General features: G+C 39.0%; 1 protein-coding gene across 5 annotated transcripts in view; it reads left to right on the forward strand.

The window, feature by feature from the left end:
• The window catches only part of COL19A1 (collagen type XIX alpha 1 chain), a 223059-nt gene that overhangs the window by 52636 nt on the left and 142863 nt on the right, over nucleotides 1-27560 (forward strand). For all 5 annotated transcript variants that reach the window (XM_054821680.1, XM_054821681.1, XM_054821682.1 and 2 more), the window contains 2 exons: nucleotides 7260-7313; nucleotides 25664-25717. In XM_054821680.1, the coding sequence (XP_054677655.1) occupies nucleotides 7260-7313; nucleotides 25664-25717 (108 nt within the window). The remainder of the gene's footprint in view (nucleotides 1-7259; nucleotides 7314-25663; nucleotides 25718-27560) is intronic.

The following is a 27560-nucleotide window of genomic DNA, read 5'->3' on the forward strand; positions in this document are numbered from 1 at the left end:
CTTAAGGGCAGTAGTCCCTGTCCCTTTTTTTCCTGTGCAAGCTTGGATCCAGGGATCTTTGCTCGGCAGGATTTAATTGGCTGGGAGATCAGCTTCTGCAGCTACCTGCAGCAAGGGACAACCTCCTGGTTCTTAATGTCTCAATAATTAAAACTCAAAAAGCCACCAGGACTAACTTTTGCTGCTTACTGATCTCTGCCCTCAAAACACACTTTTCAGACTGCCTGAGAGCTTTTTCCCATTGGATGAAAACTGAGAGGCAGCAGCAGTCAGGTGTACAGTATAGGTTATCCCCGAATGATATACCCTGTTGCTCTCACGGTAGCTTGATTCTTAGCACAGTGTATTTCACAAGTTTCAAATCATCACAAGTCAGGTGGAAGTCTCCTGTGATTTAACCCATTTTGATACCTGTTCTGCAGAGCTAGGTTTCCTCTTCTGCTGAGCTGAGTGAGAAATGTACCATGTTTTCTGTTTTGGAAGCAATTTCTACTACTATTTCAGCATGGTATATAGCTACTCAGACTCTTACAAATATATTCATTGTTGGCAAATGTCTTTTGGTCATGATGTAAAGGTCCTGTTTTGTCCTCTATATGTAGAAATTCTTCGGAAGGACAGAATGTGCATCACAGTAATTGGAATGATTACATATATACTGAATATACATACTAATTTTCTCTACCAAAGAGGCAAAAAAAAGTAATTGCATGTTGTCTTTTTTATTTTTATTTCTTTTAAGTGAACTCCGTGCCCACAAAAGATTTTAAATTGAAATCCAAAGATAATTAAATATTTTAATATAATATTAAACGACTCCAAGCTGTGTTAATAGGTCACTGGTTAATGCTGTAAGTACAGCGGGGAGCAAAAAGCCAGAGGCAGAGTGCTTTCAAACATTAAAGCGCCTATTGATGCACACCATGGAGAAATTTATTACTATTCAAGTGATCTTCATTAATTTAAATTTTACTTAAGGAAAAGGATGTTTAAAAGGCTATTTTAGGATTGGTAGAGATAGGTTTATGAAATATATTGTTGCACTAGGAATATATTTGTAATAGAACGAAAATAGAAAAAAGAATGCATGGAGAACAAATGAGGTGTTGAACTGCTCTTTCTGCCTATTTTCCTTGCTAGTCTTCCGTTCCTTCTTTGTCACTTCTCTTATAATCCAGGCCCACCTGATTCCGCCTAAGCCATATCTATCGTGTTATGCGGCCTTGAGAACGGTTCCTTTCTGGTCCAATTTTTGTTGCAGAGGTTATTGGTAGGGACCTAGAAGCTGGAATGCATTAAAAAGAAAAATTTGAGGCAAAATACATCTGGCTGTCAGTGATGACAAAGTCAGGAATTGCCAGTGTCCTTGGTGGGCTAAAATCTTATAACGGGCTCCAAACCTATGCAGCTAAGAATTTATTGGTAGTCTGACTTGATGTTTTAACCATCTAATAGTCCAAATTATCAAATTAATAGGGAAAAACATCATTAGGAATACAGTTTAACTTGTTTTCTTAAAAAAACCCCAACCTTTTAAATGTATACCTCTTCTCTGTGTTACCGCATTCACCAGCCCAGTATTCACCTCAGTCCTAAGGATGGCAGTTTAAGCCCTCCTCCTCAAGAGGGGATGGAGTGGGTGGCAGTGAGTCCTCAGCACACTGATGTGCTCAGAGGGTTGGGGGTGTCACCCCCTCCCCAGCGGGGCCACCCCCAAGCTGGAGCTGGAGCAGGAGCAGGAGCAGGGCAGGCAGCAGTCACTGGCCCCAGCGCAGGGGTTAAACCAGCGACACCCAGCTCAGGCCAGGGCTGAGCCCCTGCACTGCAGCAGCCCCTGCTCTTCCTCCAGTGCTGGGAAACCCTGGAGTGATGCCGCCTTTGGGATAAGTTTTCTTTCTCACCCTTGGCAAATTCTGCGATTTTTTTTGTTACTTTTTTTTTTGTTACCTTTTTTTACTTTTTTTTTTACTTTTTTTTTTTTACTTTTTTTTTTTTAAATTTCTATTTCCCCCGAATGGTTTGGGTTGGAAGGGACCTTAAAGACCATCTAGTTCCAACCCCCCTGCCATGGGCAGGGACACCCTCCACTAGACCAGGTTACCCAAAGCCCCATCCAATCTGGCCTTGAACATTTCCAGGGATGGGGCATCCACAGCTTCTCTGGGCAACCTGTTCCAGTGTCTCACCGCCCCCACAGTAAAGAATTTCTTCCTTCTATCTAATCCAAATCGACCCTCCTTCAGTTTAAACCCATTACCCCTTGTCCTGTCACTACATGCCCTTGTAAACAGTCCCTCTCCAGCTTTCAAATTTGAATTTATTGTATTCATCAACTAACAGTTCCTAATGAGGTTGGGTTATTTTCCAGGTCTAAATACTTCAATCACCATTTTAGAATCATGAGAACTGTTTACGTGTCTTTACATCTAAATTTTAAATTTTAGCTTACATAGTTTCTTACAGGGACTGCCTCTGACATTAATCATACAGATGACAGATCTAGCATAAAGGATGCGTTCTCTACATTACCTCTTTCACCTTCCACTTCATCACTTTTGGAAAGCCTGCCAGTACCCTGTCTGCTAGGAGCAACTCAATTCAGAGTGTGCTGGTATTTCTTTCTTGATAATAGTACACATTTTTCTTACCTGGACATTTCTGCTGCTATTGGCACACATAATTATGCAGAGATGAAAACTGACAAAGCTAATTTACTTAATCAAATCTTGTAAAACCAAAACGGATCTTGGTAAAGGAGTACTTTGAAAACTGACATAGGTTATTCATTTTATTTGAACTAATATGTCCCCATTGTAGACAAGAGCAATGTTGTAATGTAATACTCTAGCAGTGTGTGCTCCAGGCCACGTTAATGTAATTCTTTCTATTTATTAAGCGCACTTGCTTTTATCTTAGTATTAAAATCATCATCTGTACCTGGTTAGTACAGAACTCTGCTGAGAATATTTTCCTCCTCTAAAAATTCCTTGTAGGCTTTGTTTTCTAGATTAAATATTAATGTGTCAAGTTAATCCCACTCCATATCACAATATAAATGTATTTTAAATAAATTTGCAATTCAAAAGACAGGATAATGTGTTTAAATTAAAATACTTTCTTAAAAGAAAGTTTTTTTGTTTTATATGAGAAAGGACTGCAGTTTGTTAACTTACATAATTATTCTTTGTCACTCTGTCTATCGCCACATTTGGTTTTAGGCTGTCTTCACTGTACCTGATTCTTCAATAGTAATGTGCGGTAGAGGAATCAAGGTGGTGTATTTTGTGTTAGCTACTAGCGTATCATTTCTAGTTCTACAACAGGTGCATTGAATAAAGGCTGAACGGTGCAAAGAGGTAAAGGTCAAGTGCTTTTGAAACTCTCTCAATCATTAATGTAAAAAAAAGATCACAAGTGTAATACTGCAGGTGGTCTCAGATGTGCGAAATTGTTTCCACTTCAGATAGAAGGCTGATTGGTATCATTCAAAAGCAGCATGTTTGCTGTCTGCAGTCTCTCGTTAAGAATTCAGTTTGGCTTGGCTTTACGGAAAGTTGACAGAAGCATTTTTATTTTCGTTTTTCAGCCTGATGAATTTCCACCCTGTCTGCTTATGAGTTTACCAAAATAAACATTGTCAAAAATATAGTAGCCATCCTATTGTTTGCAAGAGATCTCCTTCTGAACAATGTGCTATCCCTTAAATATTTTATTCAATAAGTATCTTGTGCTCAGTTGAAAAGGATTTTCACTGGTACCCTTAGTAGAAAATGCTAACAATAGACTTAAAGCTCAAGGTACTACCTTTGAACGTCATTACATTGAGCATACCTCATAACCTGTAAATGCCAGCATTGTACTGCTAGTGTTCACCAGCTTACAACATTGTTCTTCTGGCAGCATACGTTTCTGTTGACTTTGTAGTTCTAAGCGATTATGATTGTTTATTCTCAGTCTTACGATAATTTAGTTACATGAAGTTAAAAAGCTGAATTGCAGTGTGTGTCAGGAGCTAGAATGTGCTCGTTAAGGCATAAAAGAGCCGGGGTAGATGTAGGCCTGATGGTCAGGAACCCTGTTTTTTCATCTCAGTTTATACTTTTGGCATCTACTATGTAAGAAGGAGATGAGGGTGCTTGTTCACTTTTGTAAAGGACATTGAGTTCTGCAGAAGCAAAGAAAAATGCCATTATGCAAAAATAAAAATAATAAAATAGGCAAAACCCCTTTTAAAAATGCAATTGCCCATTGTTTTTTTCTTTTTTATTCTGTCATGGTGCCTGGGTGAATACTATTATAGGTTGTACAACATACGGTATCTGATCTTTCAACTCATTGAATAAAAGCATGAAAAATTAGAATCTCTCAGCCTGTGGTTATTAAAAGCGCAGTTACAAGATAGAAGCCTAACTTCATGATCTAATTCGCAGTAGACTTGTCTTCAAGGTGGGGAGTCTGTCTGCGATAGTGGAACAGAAGCGTAAACATGCCTTGGTTAACTGGCTAGTATGTCACATATGCTAAAGGCTTCCTGGCGTGTAGCGGGCTGTGTAATTTTAGACTATACAGTATATAAAAATACACTGCTGAATGTAACAAAGTGGTTCTGGTCTATTAAAATACTGGCAAGCGGCGTAAGGGAACAGAGCGTGCATAGATAAGAGAGTCACTCTGTGGGGGATGAGATAAGGTAACCAAGGGCCAGGCCTGCTGCATTCTCTCTCATCGTGCCAGTGGGTTCGTGCTGTTTGCACACGCGGGATTTTGGTCTACTTTTGAGATACAGCTAACAGGACTGTTCCAATATTTGAATAAAAAGGACGTAGGAGATGACTCGTACGCTCCTCCTGAACATTGATGCTTCTGAGCAGTGGTTTAAACTTCTGGCTGGAACAGTGTTCTGCACCCGCTCATTTTGATTGATTTGCTTAGCTCATGTGTTATAAACAAAGGAGTTTTGAGCCAGCCTGCGCACATGCAGTTATTTTATGATGGTTTCTGTATATAGTTGTTAAGAAACTAAAATGGGAGGCAAGGAAGGTAGTTAAGTTTTATGGTAAGCGAGAAACAGCAACAATAGCATTCGGGTATGACAGCTTCCTTCAAAGTTATGGTGACAGTCATTAGGACACATCATTCTGCTTTTAGAAAAAGGTAATGAGGAAACCTGACCTGTAGCATTTTGGTTTTGGGGTTTTTCTTTTGGTGGATTTTTTTTTTTCTTCTTTTTATCTTGAGGCTAGAGACAAAAAAACCTGAATTCTGGGGACTTAACCGAGACTGCCATCCAGGGCCCTGGATCTGACCCGTAGGCTCCCTAGGTAGAGCATAAGGAGAATTAAGCACCTTGGAGTACAATGTGCTGAGTCAGCAGCTGCTGCATGCCAGCCTAGAGGGAATGCTGAGGAAAAGCATATATTGTAAATCCTTTCTTTACCAGGGATTAAATGTTTTATAATGACTGTTCTGGGACATAGCAAATACTCCAGTTACATACTACTACTTGCCAACCTTACTGCTCTTTTCTTAACTTCAGAAAGGTTAATAACTTCACTTCAGAAGTACAACATTTACACTGAAAAGATAAAGGTACTATAGTATTCAGTCTGTCTATGAAGATCTTTCAGATTTTTGGTTCTGGGGGGGACGGTGTGTGGTTTGTTTCTTGCGTTTTTTTCCAAAAGCTTCACAGCAGTGTTTGTATTCTGATACTGAGTTCTGGGATACCTAGCTGATGTTACTGTACCATAACTATATTAATTAAAATCACTTTAGACCTGATGGAGAGACTTAGGTTGTAATTTAAGAAATGGTTATGCACTTTACACAGGGACAGTCTCACATAACATGCAGGAAACAATCATCCAGACAGGAACCTGGTCTCCTTGTTCTCAGGAAAGAGAGACCAGGCTGCTGGGATGGGGTTCACTGGTGCAGTTCTTAATGTTCCTCTTTGAACTTTGGAAGAACTTTAGATCCCATGACCACCAGTGTGGTCACAGAACATGTACGTTGTGTGGCCCAGACAAAATCTTGCTGCTGCGCTGTTGAGTTAAGCATCTCCTGTCCTATACGTAGCAGAAGAAAAAGAAGTCACTGCAGCACTGTGTGTGTACCCCAGTTGGGAAGATCATGAGAAACTGGTATTTGTTACTGTAGAATGGGTTTATTTACTAAACTGACGAACACTGCCTAATACTGAGAAGTTTCTGCATATGCTGAATATCAGAATTATGAGTTTCCAGGATCCTGCTATTTAAGAAGTTATGCACCTTGTGAGTTTAGAGTTCTTGGGCACTAATTCCTCAGCAGCGGCTTTTGGTTTTGCAGTTTTAGATTTGGGCTCCAAACCTAGGTTTACAACTGATGTAAATCTGGCTTTTCTGCTTCTTTGTGCAACCTTTTATCTCGCAAAACAATTTAATAGTTAATTCTTTTCAAACCAGTGACATTTTCTTCATAAAGAATTGAATTACTCCAAAAAAGGCTTTGGCATTTTTGGTTTGCTAGAAAATGTTCTCTTCTCGGTACAAGTAGACAAACCTAATGTTTTGTTTTTAGATGAAGACTATATTACGGCTTCAGTGCTTTCATTATATTCATCTAGAATCCACCCAATTTTTATTTTAAACTTTGTAATCCTTATACTTGACATTATTAAACAAAATTTATGTGTTTAATGTTTTCTTCAATAATTTTTAAGACTCATGGTCCAATTTACAGCTGCTGGGATCTTCCATACTTCCCCTGATCAGTTGGTTACTTGTCTCTTAAAACTAACATTTTCTCATAGATTGCTTATGGTTTAGGGTTTGGTTTCTCCGAAGAAGACAGAAACTGAGTTTAAATAGTGTCTTTTAAAAATGCTGTGGGCACGTGACTTTTAGACCAAAGAAACCTGTATTACATGTTGAGCTTTCTCAGCATGGAACATGCTCGACCCAGTGAAAATGGACCCACTTGGCTTCACTCTGCTGTTGCAGTGAATTGCCTTAAAATCAGCAGATCTGCTTTTTCTGGAAATGTGCATGTTGCAAGTATTTGTCAGATGAGGATCTAAATTGACATTATAGGTGTTGTAAAATGTATTTATTTTGTCTAATATTAGTGTACATGTAAGGCATCGTCCTCCAGTGGTTACATTAGTAAGCATGATAGAAACAGGATAGAAGATGCTTTTCTGTTGAATTAGGTATGACCTTAGTAGTTGTTAGCCTCAGAAGTCTTTTGAACTTCTAACTGATTAATTTGTTTTGTAGGGTGAAATGGGTGCAAAAGGACAGGATGGTGTTGCTGGTCTTCCTGGCGAAAAGGTATGTTCATGTATATTGAGATGCAATTTGACTCACAGGAAGTGTCCATTATGTCAGTTACTCATCTGTAATTATGTACAGAAATGGGAGGATAGAACACTTCTGTTAAAAAATGAACTTCTCTTACCTGTGCTGGCATGTTTTTTGCAGCACGCCGAAAAAGCCCCGCAGACCAATAGTATTCTCTGCAGGTGCACTTGTTGGGATTTATTTTGTTTTCCCTAGAAGTGGGGGGCTATACAGAACCAAAGGAAGCCACTTGTTCCCCTGTGCAGTTTGTGGTCTGCAAGCCTAGAAAAGAGCTCTTACGCTCTCAACAGGCCACTCGGTAGAGCTCGGGGATAAACACCACTGACCTGTAAGCAAAGACTGGGGAATAGCTATGGATAAGAAAGCATGTCAGCCTATCTGTGTGTTCAAGAGGGTAAGTTTCACTTCATTTCAGAACGTTAGTGTGCGAATTAAGGCAGTCGTACAGGTTTATTGCGTTCAGACCTAGTTACCTGTATTAGCGAAAGTCCACCGGTCAAAACTCCAGCATCTCCAGTATAGAAGACAGCCCTCATAACATTGAGGAAGCAGCACATTGCTGGAGTTTCTAATTATTTGACCTCTTGTGATTTCTTTTCTGTTCCATAGTGACAGTTAAAAGAAATAGTGGATTTTCTGCATATACATGGCAGCCGGTTAATATGTAACTGAATGAAATTCTCCAGATACATGTGTTAGTGCACTTCACTGGTTTTTTAATTATTTTTTATTTATTTATTTATTTCAGTGGTATCTTTAACATCTCTGTTCCAGTCCTCAACCCTCAATTCTGTCAGTTTAGGTTCTTTTCCATCATGTATGTCAAGTTTCTGTTCTTTCAGTACCATAAACAAGCATGACTTTTAAAGGCAGCTGTTGCTGTAAAGACGCTCAGAATTGCAATATCGTGCTTTACTGGTTGACATGCTGCTTTCACATGTATGCAACATTATAGTAATGGCAGAGGGTTTGGTTTATTTTGTAATTATCCAGATTCCTAAGTACTGAAATAAGTGGAGTTTCACTTCAACTGTGAGGTTTAAAATCTGTAATTGACAGGATATAGAATTATGAAACTATTTTTTATTTTTACTTATTGTTTCTGTCTCAAATTGTGTTTTGTTAAAAATGGGAGGTAGATTTATAATATTACCAAAGAGATCAATTAAAATAATATTTGCTGCTGATGCTAAGTTATATGTGGTAGAAAAATGGAGAGCAGGCTGCAAAGATCTTCAAAGGACTTTGCAATGTTGAGGGACCAAATTATAAAGTGGCATGCAAAAATTAGAAAAAGTAATAGTAAAGAGGAAAAACAAAGCAAACGTTATGTATTTCATGGACTCTGGACTAGCTACTGATTTTCAAGTAAGTGGTCTTAGAATTACAGATCAATGAAAACATCCACTCAGTGTTAAGCATTAGTCAAATAAACACATGGAATTTAAGAATGATTAGGAAGAGAATAGGGAACAAAACAAAAACATCTTAATGTCATTATTGTTAATGAAATTGTACTGTGCTGCATCCTGAATGACGCGTGCGGTTCTAGTTCCCACATCTCAAAGTGGATCTAACAGTACTGGAAAAGGTTCAGAGAAGGTGTCAGGTGGCATCAAGAGCATTGGGCATCTTCCAGTTAAGGTGCGACAATGTGGACTTCGATTTGAAAGAGGCACAACTGAGAGGTAATATGTCCTATTCTGCACTCCCTTCATGAGTGGAACAGAAAAGATTAATAGGGATTTATTTATTTATTTATTTTAATCCCCTTTTCAGTGTGCAAACTAGATCATCAAACCTATCTGGCAGCAAGTTCAAAAAGGATAAAAAGGGCTCATTCTTCCTATTACTGATTACAGTTTGAACACTCAGCCACCGGATTTAAACAGGCTGAAAATTTTTTAGAAAGTTGTTGGAATAAAAATCCATGGAGTGTGTCAGACAGACAGTGCTACTTGTCTGAAAGCTCTTGAGCTCCAAGACTCTGAAGTCTGGGAAACCCACTGGAGAAGTCTTTATGAGTTGCCCTGTTGGTATACTTTTCTGTTGGCATCTGTTGTTGCCACAATTGTCATCATATACTTGACTAGAGAAACCTTTGATTTGATCCAGCTGGACAGTTTTTACTTTACTGTGCTCCCAGATGTGAATTAATGGAAAGAGTTATTGTAAAACATTGTAGATTGAATGAGATTTATCTAGAATGAAGCTGTGTTTTCCCTTAGCTATTTCTGTAGTTCCTTCTCTGATGTTATCTTTCTTTAAAATTACCAGGCTACATTGCTTTTCCAGTACAAGTTATTATTACAGTTTCCATGGTTAATACTGTTTGGGTTTTTTTTTGCTTAGCGCCTTGCAGATTCACTGTAAGACCAAACCCCAAAGCTCCTGTTAGTTTACGTAAGGCTCAACAGTCAGATCATATTTAATATCAAGACATGGTACTTTTCCTAAACATTATAACTCTTTTAATGCAGACTACATAAAAGCCGTACTGTTGTTGCAAATTAAAAATGAACTACCGTGGAATCCGAAACTGGCAAAACCAAAAGCTGTTTAAAAAAAAAAAGGCAAAGAAAATATTTTGTGCATGCATAGCTAGATGAAGAAACTGAGATCCAGCCACCCAGCTTCTGCTAGCCAGAGTTGTCATGCCTATGCAGAGTAGTACAGTGCTGTGTGGAATTATTAGCTCCTTTCTGGAGGTAGAATCACTTTATTTTCCTCGTGTTGTGAATGGTGTTAACATGTTCTGTCTCTCAGTTGATGCATCAAGAGCTATGTGAATTTGTGTGTGTCTGTGCTCCTTTTTCTGGAACGTTCTGGATAATTCAAAGACAACTGAACAACTGAACAAAGTAAAGGAATGAAAATACTTGAAGCACTGTGAGGTACAAAGGCATCTCCTGCATTTCAGGAAGTTGCTGTGCAGACCGTGCAGTGCTGGGAGAGCATTCTCAGGAGCTACCGCTGTTTGTTCATCTTCCTGAACCCTTCAATACACATTATCTTTTGTTGGAGAGGTTATATTTCTTTGACTGGTATGGCTATTTTTATATTTTTCTGCACTGTATTTTTCTGAGCTTTGTGCAGATGTGCCCCGAGTCACCAATTAAAAATAGGAAAAAGAAAAAAGAAATTATTATTTTTTATGTAAATGCAATTTGAGGCTTCAGAGAGCAGAGGGACTCTTTCTGATACACGCAAAAACTATACACTGCAATACTCCATTGTTCATACTTCTTTCCCTGGGGAAATGTTCTTTGACTTACTTTAGAAGTTTACCTTAGAATGAGATAAACTTGGCTATTAGAAAGCCTGTTTCTGTAGAATTGATGAGTTCAAACGTACCTGACATTGTAGTGAAAAACTAAAGGTAGAATAATCCTATCCAATATACTTTATCACTTGAGAGAATCTTACCAGGAGAGTCTTCCAGAAAAATGCTCCATGATCATATACTTAATTTTCAAGATCTGTGTAAACCGTGAGAAGTCTGTAAGACTTCATATATTGCCTTGACTTTCAGGGATCTAAAGTGTGAAAATAGATTGTGTACCTCGCATATCTTCAGTCTGTCTTCAAATGTGATGGTTGGCCTTTTGTCATTTGTAAGGCATATTCTAGCTGACAACCTAATTTCCCGCTCACTGAAGTCTGCCGTGGTTTTGCAACAGTTGTGCTGGCTAATAGGTGCAGACCTAAGTGGTGTAGACTTGTAGGAGATTCTTGACATTTGAGAGGTTGGATCTGCTGTAGGCTAATACGGAGAACAGAGTTTAAGTCTTGGTGACTCCAGGGTGATATAAGAATAGCCTTAACACCCAAAAGAAAACAGATGAATGTTCAGGCCGTAGTTCTGCAGTTTTGCTGATTTTTCTACTGTAGTTCTTGTAAGCTGCCAAACTAAAAAACATTGTGGCAACACACGACAACGTGCTTGTCTCATCTGCCTTCAGGGCAAAAGCAGTCAGTATGACAGTGCTGATGACCAATCTAGAGAGTCAAGAATCAAATGCAGTCCCTGTGGAGCCCTACCTCGGGCCCCCAAAGTCACAATACAGCAAATCATGGACACCATCACATATATGACTCTCTATTTGATGTCTAACTACCTAGTTCCTTCATCTCTATCCTGTTCCAGGGAACTATCTTAAGAGAGATTTTTTAAATAGAAGATCCTACTTAAGGCAACAACTGAAATTCTTGAGAGTATGAGAGAGAGTTTTGTGGTGTTAGTTTATAGTTCTATAAAATAAGAGGGTAGTAGTCCTCCCTTGGAAGGAAACTCACTTCATTTGTAGACTACCAGAAGATAATGAATACATTGCCATGATCCCCTTCCTGCAATCAGGACTGATTTGTAGCTCAGCCTTCTGGGGACACTTCTTTAAGGTATCTGTCAAATCATGATACAAGAAGAACTGGAATGTTGTGGTAAATCGGAATCACTGTGTGTGTAAGACCTTATGCCTTGGCCTTCTGGAGGTGTTTGGCAAAGTCTGTGAGGACAGAAGAAGCACATGTCAAGGAAAGCACTGTGTTAGCCTACTTTTTGGCGATTAGCAAGTGAAATTGTCTCTGGATGCAGTTTTGAAGTAATTTAGTATAATTGGATTGCAGCCAGAGTGCTGGCTGTATGGCCTGAGAAATTAAATCTGTCTCTGAAGCAGAGGTTTGAGGTGACTGGAGTGCTCTAAAGTGCAGGATGACAGTCGCCTATCTGCTGCAAATCAGGCCCCACAAGTTAAGCAACCCTGATCTAGCAGTTAGACTAACCTCATTATGACAACAAGAACTCTGCCATTAAGAATGGTCTTCACGCACCATTGCTGTGTGCAGGGTTACGCCACTGGTGTAATCTGAGCAAGGTTAATACACTGCTGGAAAGTATTCCTATTAAAAAGTTTGATTGTTTTCCTAGTGTTCCTGTCATATGGAAGTGGTGAGAGGACTCTCCTGTTGGTGAGACCCACATGTTTCTCCTTTACTGAAGTCAGTGTTTTACTTCTTCCATACAGGTTGCAAACGTACAGGTCCTTTCCATAGCATCCACTGAGAGATTGATACAGATAAGGATGGTCAACTTCACTGCTATCTATCTTGTATCGGGAGAGAACAGGGTTAGTCTCTGCTCTTCCAGCCCAGGAAACAATTAGACTTTGCATGAAACATATTGTGTGTTGGATCCTCCTTTTGTAGTATATTTCTAGGCCTTCCAAATAGTCTGACAACCTAGGGAGGTGTACACTTTGAACCATGACTAGAAGATCAAGTATTCCAGCCTTAAAAATGTGTTCTTAGACCTTTTCTGAAAAAAAGGCGGGGGGGGGGAAGCTACCATACTTTTTATTCTCATTTACAGGGAGTTCATTCCATCCCTTTCCTTTCCTGAGCTTTTTCTAAACTCGAACAAGCTGGGTTTGATTTGCCTCTATAGCTGAGATTTTTCTATTTCCTGCACTTCTTGTGTCACTCAGCCGAATAACTCAAGTCCCTTACTTCTCTCTGTTTCTGAGTCTATAATGCCATGACAGTGAAGCTCCGAATTAAAAGTTGATTTATGTCCTGGATGCTAGGTGATGTAGTACTGTTTGGGGGTTTTTTGGCTGGTCTGCAATGCCTTTGCAGTCAAGATGAACTCAGCTGTTTTGGCATATCACATTTTAGGGGGTAGATGATCTCTGTGTACTTGTAAAGTTAAGTGGGAGAGTTTCTGGTTCTGATAGGTTGCCACCATGGCACATACTTGAATACAAAGTACTAAGCCTCTTAGCGACTTACAGCTTATGTGTGTTATGGGTCCTGCTAGCCAAAAAGCTCTTAAGCTTCTGAGAAGGTGCTGGTGGCAGCAAGGTTCAAAGGACTCAAGCTGCTGAAGGTGAGTAATTGGCGCTGTTCTTGGCCATTCCATATTTGTCTTTTTTTTTCCTATTACGAAAATACTTTTTCTTCTTTCTCCGTCACTACATTCTGAAAAATAAAATTGATGTAGCCAGAAATGTAATTCAGAAAATTCAGAAGACTTACCAAACTAAATTCTTTTTGTCTGTTTCCCTTTGTCCAAACCTCCATAGTAATTGCTTTCTTATGGTTCATGGTATACAATTCATAATGATGGAGATGATGCATCTATGTTTCTTAAATTACATTTTGTGAAATACTTGTGACACCATTGCCTTTTAATACTTGACTTTTAAATGGCTTAGCTTTATTGTTGTAGTTTTTGCAGTAATTTTTTTGCAATCTAGATTATAAACAGACATCCTAAAATATTAAATATATTGAGTAAGCTTTTTAAGATCACTAGGTTTGCACAGTAAGTCTGAAGAAGCAGTGAAATATTCAATATGCTGTGCATTTGCTACTGCACTGTATGTGTGCTCCCACAGTGTATTAATAAAATAAACAGTTTAGACAGACTGAAAGGAGAAATAAATGCTTATGTGAATAAAAACAATGTTTATCACAACACAACTTAGATTTATATTCTAAGTCAGACTAGAGAAAAAAACTGAGTGTACTTTTCAAGAGCTCTACCAACTGTACGAGTGCTATTTGTACTTCGAGTCATGAAAATGAGATTGGGTTTACATGAAACAGTGCAGTAGGTATCTGTAAATAGATTGTTCCTTCTTTTGTTTACTTGCATGTATTTGTGATGATGGCCCAACAAAGTGTGCATAAACTCACATATTTTGTGAGCTACAAGATAACAGAACTGGAATATCTAATGCTGTTTGCGGAGGTGCTTTTGTCATTCAACTGTACGAGATGGTTGTCTGTAATTTCAGTTTTCTCAAGTCTGTTAGCAGTGTGCTGTCTTCAGTTTTAACTGACTCTGAAACCCACCACTGATGATTTTATTCTTGTTAGATTTGATTGTCCTGTTGTAATAGGGTTGTTCTTATATTTGGTACAGGTAAGGAAATGGTTAGTAAAAGGGTTCCCAAAATGTGATATAGATACCATTTGTGGTATGCGTGCTGCATCAAACAGCATGTTAATGCTTCCGGAACAGCCTACTTTGCATTGCCTGGTGAGAAGAGCTCCCCTTTCCCTTAGTGGTACCTGAGAAAATGAATTTGAAAACTACTGCATTCTAAGATTATTTTTTTAAGAAGATATTGAATTCAGAAGCTCAATATAAAACATGGCTTAGAAATGCCCAGTGCTTTATTTTCTGACACAATTTAAATTATATATATGTTAATTTCAAATTTTGGGAAAAAAATATAAATGACATGCTAGTATAGCATGGACTTCAAATTACTTTCAGAGAAGCTTTTAATACCCATCTCCATACTGAGTTACTCCAGGATCAGGTCTTCAGGGCCAGCTATGTCATAAAATCCACAACCGGAAACTTGTTAAGTGTCCATCCAAATCAAATCGTATCATCATGAAGATCCTTGTGACCATTGATCTGCTTTCCCCATTGCTCCAGCTACACCATGGAAACCTTGTCTAGATTTTTCCAAGGCATATTTGACTTTTGCAGAAGAGCCATGGGTATGTGGCCTGTTATGCTAGTTCGGCATATGCTCCTGGAGAATCAATCACTCATGCAAATATACAAATCTGAGGAGACATTGGTGTTGAGCTTACAGTAATGCAGTCTTTTCCTTGCAGCTGTCTCGAAAGATCTCTGGACACAGTGCCTTCCACATTTCATGTGCTGTACAGATCCTTGACAGGGGTCAGGATATTTCCGAAGTAGCTCATCAGCATCTCTGAGAAAGCTTCCAAAAATGCATGTGGAGCACTGGATAGGTACTGCTTAAAGTCATCTTACTCAGTGTGTCTGTCTTGCGTTCAGTGCCATCCAATTTCTGAGCTCCTGTCATTGCTAATCAGTTACATTTCAGTATTTTTAGATCAAGTGTGGACATAAATTGTGCAAGTTATGCAGCTTTTTAAAATTCTTGTACTGCTTTACTCTAGAGTCTACATCAAAGATAAAGAGTATAGTCGCTAATACAGGAAAAAGTGTTTGACATGAGAAAGCTTTTCAAAGGAGAAATGGGAGCTGTAAGAACGTAAAGCTGAAACAACATTTTAGTAAGAAATAAGGCACAAATTTTTTAAAACTGTGTTTTTATGGGTAAATAAGTAAATAGTTTAGCCCCCCCAAAAAAGACAGTGGCTTTCCAATTGGAAGCTTTATTACCACTAAGTTTAAAGCCTTGAGTTTGAGAATTGCTGGCCATTGGAAATCAAGCGGTTGGACACCATCTGTTACAGCAAGAAATTTGGTATGAGTTTTGTATTCTTTTTGTGTTTTCAATCATATCTTTGTGTATAATTAACACACATCTGATTTTAAGAGATGGGTGAATATGAAAACAGTAGCTCTCAATAGCTTTCTGATGCATAAATATGCTTTCTGAAAATCTTACTGGGCAAATACACTTTAGACCATTATGTTTTCCAAAACTTTTTTCATTGCTTCAGCATGTATAGCTCTTGCTCACTTGCTCTCGCTCTCTCCTTAGCGTTACAAGGAAGTGTTTTGAATAGCCTTTGATCATAAATTTGATTCCAGAGAGCTGTCTGCTGTGCTGACTTATTTTTGCCTTATTAGGTGATTTTTGCAGTTCACAACTCCAGGAACTGTTGAGCTCCCTGGTTTTTCAATTCCTAAAGCTAAACGACAGCAGTTCAGTTCATTTCTCAATAGAAAGCTCCACGGAATCGAATTACCTTGCGTGCAGTGGCACTGCTTGGGTGTTATTTCCATTCTGGAGGGAATGGTGCTAGTGATTGCTGTACGTTGTATACTGTTGGTGAGCAGAGACTTCATTTTTAATTAAAGAAGGGGGGAAAAAAAATTATGCATCAATCTGTCAGCTAACCCATTTGAGGAAAGTTGCGGCATTGTCTTCTGTCCTCTTGTGGTTTCCCTCAAAATCAGATTAGTATGTCTCCGTAGAACAAAAGTGCAAGTGTGTTTTGGGAGCCAGACGCTAATGCTTGTGTTGCTTGGCCATCAAAGCCCTGGGCTCCTTCAGGCGAGTGACGCTGGTGAGATAAGAGTGGGGCTGGGAGGGTGTACCCTCTGGAATTTGCAAGGAAACTGTAATAACCAGCAGAACGTGGCCGGTCACGGGGGCCCGGCGTGCAGCGGCCGCTATTGTCGTGCGAGGTGCGGCCAAAGAAACCAGAGGTCACGGTCCATTTTGTCGGGGTCTGGGCTGCTGGGAGCAAAACGGAGGGTGGCACACTGCCATGCAGGACGGGCTTTTGTTAGCATGTTATGTAACGTGGAAGTAAAAAATAATGCGCTTGTTAAATAATGCAGTCATTAAATGCAGCTCTTTGTTCCTTAATCGGAGAGTCATGAATACTCTAGCTGTGAGCCTGCCTGGCTCTGGGATTCTTAACTATGTTTGAAAAGCCTCAGTCAGGACTTTAGAGACTTCGAAAGGGCAGGGGGAGGCTTGAGGATTCTTCTTCAATTGTTCGTAAATTGTATTTATTGGGCTCTTCTGTGAGGTTTCTGTGGCACATAGATTTTTTTTTTATTTTTTTTTCTCCTTCAGTTCTGAGGGCTAGAGACTGTAGGTTTTGAAACTAATATTCTGAGCTTTGCATATCTCATCAGAAAGCAGGGCTTTACGAAAAATACCCATTGCTTATTGCAAGACTTAGCACTGTAAAAGTTGGCAGCAGTGTGTTGCAGGAGATGGACTAATTGGGGAGGAAGGAACTTTCTCACTGTGCTGCAGCATTGTACAGCTTGTCTGACACATTTCGCTTAGTTTTGTCTTCTTTTGAGGAATTAGGTATTGGACTTCACCAAATACTAGATTTTGGATCTGATGAATCATTGATCTATATTAGGATAATTATGGATAACTTAGGTTACTGTGCTTCATTTAATTTATATATAACAGGATTTTCTCCCTGGCTTACAAATTCTATTACAAGTAGTGCATGAGACTTTAAAAAAAAAAAAATTGTTAGCTTCATGCAGCAGAAAATTTATATGTAGTACACATCGTACAGAGGTTATAGATAATACTGTTGGCTGCTGTGACTTGTGACCTTTTAACTATCAACTCTCCTTTTCCCTTTTTCTGGTGGGTGAGTTGTATTAGTCGCATAATTATTTAAAGAAATCCAGCTCAGATGTGCATTTTTAATGTCAATGGATATACTCCTTCCCCAAAAAACCCTTAAAAATTATAATGTAGGATTTATATTCCAAATTCCATGTAAACTTTTTTTAATTCATAGATACCAAGTTGTTAGACATAAAAACTGCTTTTTATTCCTATAGTAAAATCATTCATAGGTATTGCAAAATGGAATGTATTTTTTTTTTTTATTCCCACTGCTAGCCAGTATTTATCAACACCTAAGATTCATACTGCATGTTTCAAGTCTGAATCGATTAAATCAATGTGACACGCTGAGGCTGGGCCAAGTCTTGTCTAATCAGCAGTCAGCACTGTTGCTCTGGCATGAGGCTCCCAAAAATAGAAACGCAAGAAGTCAAACAAGTAAGTGGAAGGGCACTAAAAGAAAAAGTGCTGCTAATTCCACTGTTGACTTTCTGTCTAATGGATTCTTGTTCCCAGGCCACGCTAAGTAAAGCAACTGGCACAGGGTGTGTTTCTGCAGATGGCTCAGCAGTGACACACGCGGCCCAGCTGGTTGACAGGTGTTTGATTTGTATTTAACCAAGTACCTCACACAAGCCAGATTTTTTTTTGGGGGGAGGGGGGGTTCAGATACTGAGAAGCTAGTCAGCTGATGCTTTTTCTTCAGAATTAACACCCCTTTCACTATGCTCCCTTTTTGTTGTGAGTGGCAGTTCTTCTGATTTTTTCTTAAAAATTAAGATAACATTGGTTTAGTTTGTAATAAGAAAGACACTAAATAGGGGAAATTAATCCATAGTTAACTTTATTTAATAGTTATAACCTGTTACCTTTACATGTGGAAAATTTTATAGCTATTGACAGTAAGATCTCAAGAAATGGTTATTTAACTGTCCACTACTTAGAATGAAAATTCCATTAAAGAGTAGGCATGGAAGGAGAATGCCAGACTTCTGGGGTATAGCTGTTACACTCTGTGTTCGTGTGTCCTCCCATAACGTGAGAAGGTCTCGGGACTTTCTTGTACAGGGTAGCACAAGCCTGGAGTAAAAGAAATTCCCTGCCCAGAGGAGCACACAGTATTGATAGAGATGTGCCCAAGGCTGCAAGGGAAGAGCAAAGATGGGAAACTACTTAACAGATGAGAACAGTGTACAGTGCTATTCCTTATTGATTTTGTTGTAAGCTACGTAACAGCACGCTGCATAATTGGAGAGAGATTGTCTCAGTGATGGCCTGTTTATTTAATTATAATTTGGGTTTTGTCTTTTGTTTTAATAACTGTGAGTGGCAGGAATTATGATCTTTGTGGCATTTGTTAATCAGTTCTGTGATAGCAGCTCTGCTGACAAAGCCAGCAGTGGAAATAGAGTATCAGGATGCTCTTACAAATCATCTTTGATTAATGTGAACTCTCAGAACCTCAGCCAGTAGGATGTGTAATGTAACAGTGACTACGGCCAGTTTGTCTCCCACCCTTCCCCATTTCTTCATACTTTAGTCTGAGCATTTTTCTTTTCTGGTATCAAATCCATGAAATTGAAGAAGGTGAGACTTCAGGAACTGTTAACAAAATTGTGTGGCTCTTCGCAGCAGCAGGGTTATAATGCCAGTGTTGTGAAATAGTCAGAAGAAATACCACCCTGTAGAATATAGTGGACTGGCAGTACTTCTTGCTGAACCTCGGAAGAATGAGAAAGGAATGCAGCCGGAGATATGGCTGTCAGAGTAGTGTTGATTCTCTAAATAAACATTGGGGTTTAGTGAGAGGATGATTAAAAACTCACGCAGGGCGCCTGTGTCCCTCGGACAGTGGACTAGCTTCTTTCTCTCAGGCATCCCAGATGTGGGATGTGGAGCAGGCTAATAAGCCTCAAAGAGGTTAAGAAAAGGGCAGGAAAGGAAAAGTTACAACCCTCCTAGGCTGAGATGTGGCTGTTCCCCACAAAGCTGCTCAGCATTGATAGTAATGGGGTATGCCTGGAGATTTACCTTTAGGGAGCAGTTCCTAGGGCTCCTGTGCCAACAGTAGGTCTGCCGATCCCAGATTCACAGGTGGGGAACTGTCTGTTGGACTCCAAAATACTTGGTCGGTATATCCTCTTCGTCCAAATACTAACCCACCTCCAAAATACATCAAATGTCAAAAGGCACTGGTTTTGAAGTGAAGAGATATATTTCTTGGGAAAGTCTTAAACTTCTGAGTGTAAATGGAGACATGGAAACTGTATCAGAAACTTATCTTGAACTGTTTTATTTATCAATAGTGGATTGGAGGTTTGCAGCTACACAAGCACACCAACAGTATGCTATTTCAGAAAAAGTGGTCATCTGAGTTGGCTCCTAGATTACAGATTCCAGTCTATATGTGATCTGGTTACTTTTATTAACCTTAAATCCTTAGTTTTGCTACTACTTTTTTTGTATTTCATGTCTCTCTGATTAGACATTAGATTTAATAGTGTTTAATGGTCTGTGAAACAGATCTTTGTTAGTGTAAACTGACATTTGTACCAGCTGAGAATCTGCCTCCTGAATCTTCAGGTTATGGAAATGGATGATGCTGCTGATGATGATAATTCCTGCAGTAAAGAGTAGCCTCTGACATCTAAGAGGTTGACCAGTGCTGTTTACCTTCCTAATATAAACTGGAGTCTCCAATTATTATGTTGAATATAATAGTCATAATATACTTTATTATTTTGAAATTACTTCAGCAATTCATTAATATTGGGTAATGCTTTTTAACTTATGTTTAACATTATTGCATTTCAAATATTATTTTAGCAAGGGCAATTAGATGAATTTCCAGTTCTGTTGAAACTTTAATAGGATTTAGATTTGTTTTAATGCCATGTTATGGCTGGGTTAACAATAAATCAGTAGATGGTGTGTAAGTCAGGCAATTTTTCTTTTGACAGATCTACTGTAAGGGAAAAAACATAGTTACAAAAGTCTATCAGTTGTCCATGAGTATAAGATCACTTCAAAAAATTTTCTACTGTGTTGCTTCAGATAATAGAAATATCTGTCTAGACTTAATTTTCTAAACTGCTCATCCATAAGACATTATGAATCTTTGAGAACCTTTTGCAGCCAGAAGCCTATTTGCCTGTTCTCAGTACTCTACAGGAAGCGTTCTCATGGTTTTCATTTGCGTTTTCTTTATGCTCTGTGTGTGATGTTGTAGGTCAACTGAACCAGATTGTTTTCAAGTCCATGTTCAATTCGTGTTTGCACTGCATTTTTAAATAGCAACCTAAAAAACCCAAACATCTTCCACTTCTGTGTAGTAAAGTATAGTGTGTTTCTTGCCTTTCTTACCTAAGGAATGTAACGGGGTGGTGGGTTATTAAAAAAGGTCTTAGATGAGTCATTTGACTCAGTCTGAAAAGTAGAGGAAAAACTTGTAAAGACCCTTCTGCTCTAGGACACAGTGAGACAAAATGAGGACAAGCTGTTCCGTTCCACTGCTCTTCTGCATTGCCTAGAACTTTCCCCTGGTTTGTAAGGCTCCATCATTACAGCCCCTGAGGGCTCCACAAGAGGCTAATGAGTTTCCTCTCTCAACTGAGGAACTAAACTCAAACTACCCAAGGTCCTGGTTACATGCCGATAAATAGATTCTGCCTTTGTTTTTCTCCTCTATTTGCTGTTTAGTTCCTTGCAGTCCAGTTCTGTTTGAAATCAGTGGCATTTAAGAGTGGTGACTGGAAATGTGCCTTCTGGACTGAGTCATCACTTCTTGATGAAGAAGGTCGAGAAGGCAGTTGTCACTTCTTCAAGGACGTGTGATAGCAGTGAATACCACTTGTATTCTCCAAATGCAGAAAGAATGACAGCAGAGGCTCCGCTTCTGCTGATACGTTTTTGGATGGTATAAAAACCGCTCCTTGACATCTATCTATCTGTGGTGGGTTGACCCTGGCTGGAGGCCAGGTGCCCACCAAAGTTGCTCTATCACTCCCCTCCTCAGCTGGACAGGGGAGAGAAAATATAACGAAAGGCTCGTGGGTCGAGATAAGGACAGGGAGAGATCATTCACCAATTACCGTCATGGGCAAAACAGACTCAGCTCAGGAAAATTAATTTAATTTATTACCAATGAAATCAGAGTTGAGTAATGAGGAAATAACTTGTCAGAGCAAAATATAGAAAAAAAACTTTTGACTTATGTACTTTATTTGTGAAATACGTGTGCTTTATGTATTTGAATATAGAAATTGCACGAGTTGCGTGCTTTTTAAGACACGCTAATAGCAGAAATGCCAACTAAAGAGAGTGCAGTCTGGAGTCAGCAGCCCTGTGGCCATGTTCTCTGAAGCTCTGAGCTGCCTCTAGCTGGTGATTCATTAGTTTGCGTGCAAAGCACCAAAACCTAAATTTTCAAGTGTCATTTAATTTGGAGTGTATTAACATCTAGTTGCCTGAACAGATAGGCAAGTCAGACCTGTCCCAAAGATGGGTATCAGGAAAGGTTGGGAATGAGGAAAAATTGATGCCTCCTGAACTCAGATCATGTTATGAGGTGCAAATGAGAACAGTAGGGCTATCCTCATTTGCCTTTTTCTTGAGCAACTACATAAAAAAGCCACGGGAGCCCTGGTCACCAGGACACAAGAGTCCTCTGACCAGCCCTCACCCCCTTGGCCAAACCATGGCATACCTGCTCTGCTGGGGCTGCTGTGGAAGCAGGAAAGAGTGAAGGAAACAAACTATTTACCTGTCACAAGCACTCCTTCATCAGGTTATTTTAAGGGAGGATCATATGCTCGCTCACATGGGTCAAGTTTGCATCAAGGATAGCACTGAGCAAGTACTTAGCAAGTGCTGAGTACTGGTAGTTCAGCAGTAACCAAGTGGGAACAAAAGGATCAGTAGATGCGGTGAAACTAAAATGTCATAATATTTAGCAGAAACTTCCTGACATGACTAATCCAGGAGATTCATGGGGCAAGTCTTGGTAAATATCAACTGAATATATTTTTATGTAATTAATATTCTATCAGGTGATCCTAACCATTAACATGAGCCTGTTTAAAGAAACAAGGAAATATTCCAGTAGGCTAAGGAAGGTGTCACATAGTGTAGTATAATTGGTGTGGGATTTTTATTCGTTAAAGATGAAGCTCTGCCCCCGCTGGTGGCTCTGGACTGTCTCGGTACGTGCTTCACGGGGGAGGATGCTGCTCAAGCCCTCTGACAGTACGTTGTTGAACATTCCACTCCATTTCTGCAATGCTAAAAATAGTTGTCCTCATTTTAAAACACCGGGCTATTAGATTATTCCAAGGGCCTGGCATACTCAGGGTAATGGAAGGCACATATCCGTAAATTATCAAAACAGTAAGTAGTGTTTGACCATGCTGATTTTACTTCTTTAAGATGAGTTTCCTTGCTAGTAACCCTGGAGTACCAAGCCTATTCTGTAAATCAAGCTCCTGGAAGTGCCCCAGTAAATTTAAAAATAAAAGGAAAAATGTTTGGTTTTCATATTGAGGATGGAGAAGCATCTGGCTGCTTCTTGGTGCTTTTGGGTTTTTTTAAATTTTGCAGAATCATATCTGCAAAAAGCTTAAAGTATTTTACAGTAATTGTTTCTCTTTCCTAGCCTTGAAGAGAATCTCACGAAGTTCCAGCATGTTTCCCATTATAAATCATGTTAATGCCTAAAATGTTCCAAATAGCAAAATGCATTCCAAGTGATTGATACAAGTTTCTCTCAACTTTTTTTTTTTTTTAAATTATTAGATAATATGATGCCTAATTCATTTTCGGCACCATATTGTTTGGTAGTACAAGTAACCAATGCACTTTGTAAAGTTCACATACTTGTACGTTAAGATAGCCTCTCCTTTTTTTTAATCTTTTTTAATGTTAAAGTCTCTTATTTTGCGGGAAAAATAGCTAAATGTGGAAGTCAAGGTGTAAAAGTTAATGGAAATGCATTCTAAGGAAGTTGTGAAGTACACAGATACAAAGCATCCTACTCTGCCTTGAAAACCTTTAGGTATAAACTGAGTTTCTAATTTTATAGGGTGTTGCAGTTCAATTACAAACTGCAAAATCAATAAATGATAAATACATTAAGACCCATGATTATAAATACTCTACACGTTTCCAAAATAGTTAAAGCAACCACAACATTAATCATTTTAGATTTAATAAGAATCAGCATTGATGTAGGAGGTTATTTTTGCATTGTTGTGTTGAAGGGATAATCATTTGTAGAACACTGATTAAACAGTGCACGGCAAAACATCTATGGCTTGTCTCCACAAAAAGAAACAGTGAATGTGTGGTTTTTTCCTAGTTTACAGTGATCCAATATAACAGGGAAGATGAAATATTATCTGGTAACTGTTAGACTCTGAAGAATTTTTCTGAATTTGCACTGTAAATCTGGAGAAAATGAAAGGCTAAGGATTACTTGTCATGATTAATTAGAATTTTTCCCCAGCATGCTAGCATCTATTTTTACAGAGGGGAGCTGGAAGGAAGATGTTGGAAACTGTGCCATGAGTAGAGTTAGAAAAATGCCATTTTAACAAGCTATTTTAAGCTGTATTTTAATTATTGTATATCATGAGTACTTTGTATTTATTTGCTTAATAGTTTGTATCGTTTTGATGAGTAATTGTTCTTTTACTGGCTCTTTCTGTTGTTAAGAGAGATTGGAGTTTTTCCTTTGTCTTTGTGTGTGTGTGTATGTGTGTGAGGCGTTTGTCTTCTGCTTGGCTTAGAATCAAACAAGTGAACTTTCAAAACTTATTTTGTTGCTGAATTCTAGCTTGGCTAGAAAACTGAATTGGATGGTGTGCGAGTTACTGGGGCAAACTTCTGTCAAGGAATTAAGACCCATGAATGGAATGGAGAAGGCATTTGATTTTAGATTCCTTAATAAGTCTTCTAAGCTCCCACTTGAAGTCATATGAGCATGGATGAATTCTTCTAACAGAACTTAGCTCGGTAACTTTAGATTTATTGAGACCAAAATTAATGTATTCATGGTGGCATATTTCATGAATCTGTAAATGGAGGGTAGTTCTTAGCTTTGAGTGGCAGAGCCTGGTTCTCATTAGGTCTGTAATTGTTTAACATGCTTTGCTAAGAAGGAATGGAAAAGGAAACCACTGCAATATTTTATATTTTAATTCTAAATGAGATATTATTAATATTTTTAACTATAGCTTTTCCTTGGAAAGCCCTACATTAAATGCAGAATTGAATTGTCTGTAGCTTTCAACTCAGAGCTATTTTTTTTTTTTTCTTTAGCTCAACTAGTCCTTATTCAGATATTGAAGTTTGCCATGTTACTCAGCTTGGATAGTTACCTTTTTTATTAACGTTTTTGATTAACAAGGTGCTTTTTTGTACTTATGCTCAGTTGCTGAGCATAACTTTTAAGCATCCAGTTTCTTGAGTGGAATTTACAAACATAAATCAGATTGTTAATTTTCATGGACAGTGCCAGGAGAAGGCTATTTGGGGGGCAGGGGGTGACTCACAGTCAACTGTGCAGCTGACTTATTTTGCTCTTTTAAAATATGGGCTAGAGGAGGCAGTAATTTAACAACATCTACTTCCTAAGTGAATGTTCTGTATGAGAAACAGATTTTTGTCCGCCCAGTTGCACAGGATCGAAGTTTGCATTTCCTCCTGCTGAGCAGGTTGGGCACTCCCCTAGAGATGGGGGGAAGATCTGAAACTCCCCCTGAGCAGAGCCTCGGAACCAGCAGTCAGCTTCGTGTGTCCAACTCCCTGCGGGACCTAATGGTTTCAGTGGAGGTCCCTCTCGGCTCAAGCACCAAATAGGTATTAGGGAGAGAGTGGAAGCTCTGGCACCCCTGTTGGGTTTTTAGGTGCTTGGGTAGTACGCAAATGAATCAGGGCCTGAAATAAAACTTAAGAAAGATTTTCATGTGATCCCAACTCTCTAATCTTTTTTGTTGTCCAGTTGTCTGAAGCACTCTACAGCTTTATCTTCTGCATAATTAGATAATCTGTAATTGTTAATTGCCTAATATTTTGAAAGTGAAATGTATTTTAACCGAGTACAAGTCAACAGACATAAACAACTCTAGAAATCAATTCAGCTGTTCTGTAGAAAAGCAATGAGAAGCAATACATGTCCAGATATCTTTTTTCTCTTAAAGTAGCTCAGTCATGAGATAGATCTGTTAAGTGATGGCTGTGTACATTTTGTTTCAGGGGGAAGCTGGCTTAGTAGGTGCTCCTGGCATACCCGGTCTTACTGGTTCCAAGGTAAAAAAAAAAAAAAAATCCAATCAAACCAAACAAAAAAAAACACCCCAAACCCCACAGTCTCATTTTATGCATTTTCACTCTCAACATCCTTTTTGCCAGCTGTCTAGTATCTACATAAACTGTATTTGAATTACATATCCAGTTTCTGAGTTGTATAATTTGACAGAGGAACTTTGCTATCAGCTTCTCTTTCAAAAAAGAAAGGGGGTGTGGTGTGGTGGCACAAACTTGCCTATCAGTATTCTTCTGCATTGAGAGCAGTCACCTAAGTCTCAGAAGTGTGCAGGTCTTTCCAGCCACAAGCTAGCAGATTCAAGAATTTAAAATTTGAGAGTCTCATGATCTCAGCAAAATGACATGAGGGACAATGCCACTGCTTCTTCCACTCTTCCATTTTAATCTTTTGCTCCTCTCCTGAGGTGAAATATTGTAGGGAGGCCAGAACTTGCAAAAAGAGACATCTGTGTAATAGACCTTGCTAGCAGTATTTGTTAAAGTTGCCTGACTCTGTTCATGGTCAGATTTTGTTTTCTATTGATTGCAGCTGTGTTTAACCATAAGTATTTGGAATGAAATCTTAATGTCACATGCATCTGTCCAGCTAATTCCTTTTACAAAGTTATAGGGGAAATAGTTCTGCTGCTTCCACAAATTAAGGGACTATAAAAAAAACCCATTATTTTGTCCATATTAAAATTTCAAGAAAGTGTTCCGTAGCATGACCTTGGTGCAAAGGGCTGATTTGTGTATCTTTAGGGCAAATGCTTCCTGTAATATAGCACGAAGGGAAGGAAGGAACTTATTTTCTGCAGCTGAGGTAGCCAGCATTGAATTCCGCAACACGTTTCCCACAATCTATCAATTTGTACGTTGAAAGCCAGGATCTTGTTGACTTGTACTGCAGGCATATTTAAAACACTGAAAAGAAGATCAGCAATCCTGCAGTGCATATCAAGATGAGTAATCAGTGATTGCCCATGAAAAAGTTTGTGTGAAATGTTTCGCCTAACTTAGTATGACAATTCTGCCACAGAAAGGAGACTTTAAGTCAGTCATAAATGTGTTATTTTGCAACTTTCATGTTTTTATTTCTGCAACATTTGAATTTTTTGAAGTAACTTACCAGTGGCTAATATTGTTATATATTTAATGCTGTCAAGTGGAAATTACCTAAACTTCTTTCTCTACACATTCTGTTGACTGTATTTCTTATTTTCTCTAATTGGAAATAATTTTTCTAAATTCAAATATGTGCAAAAAATCTGGACTGTATTTCTGAAAAAGAAGGAATTAGTTCATCACTCTATACATTGGTACAGGCAGAGAACTGACTGGTTGAGCAGCAGCATTGCTGAAAAGGACCTGGAGGTAGACACGAGCCTGAAATACGATCTAACAGTGTTCTTCTGTTGGAAATAAAATGAACCACATGTTGGACTACGTTAGTAAAACTGCAACTGACAGATCAGGGGAAGATATTTTCCTCCGTTTGCTTGGCGGTGCTGCATCTGGTATGCTGTGTCATGTTTGGGGGGGTCTTCCACCCTCACTTCTTCAAGAGATGTAGAGAAACCAGAGAGGGTCCAGCAGGGAGCTGGTGCATGTTCAGGGGCCTAGAAAACAAAACCTTTGAGGAGAGTTTTAAGGAGCTAAGTTTGTTGAGTCTGACAGAGAGGAGGCCAAGGAGCAATCGAGACTGTCCTGCAGACCTAAGGAGTCCACCTGGTTCAAGGACAGTTTCCTAAAATCCCAGGAACAGTCCATGCTGATATGCAGGGAGCGTAGCGAGTGTGGCAGCAGGCCAGCATGGATGAACAAGGAGCTCCTAACTGAGCTCAGA

Source organism: Grus americana, chromosome 3 (genome assembly GCF_028858705.1).
Source record: "Grus americana isolate bGruAme1 chromosome 3, bGruAme1.mat, whole genome shotgun sequence".
Taxonomy (NCBI): Eukaryota; Metazoa; Chordata; class Aves; order Gruiformes; family Gruidae; genus Grus; species Grus americana.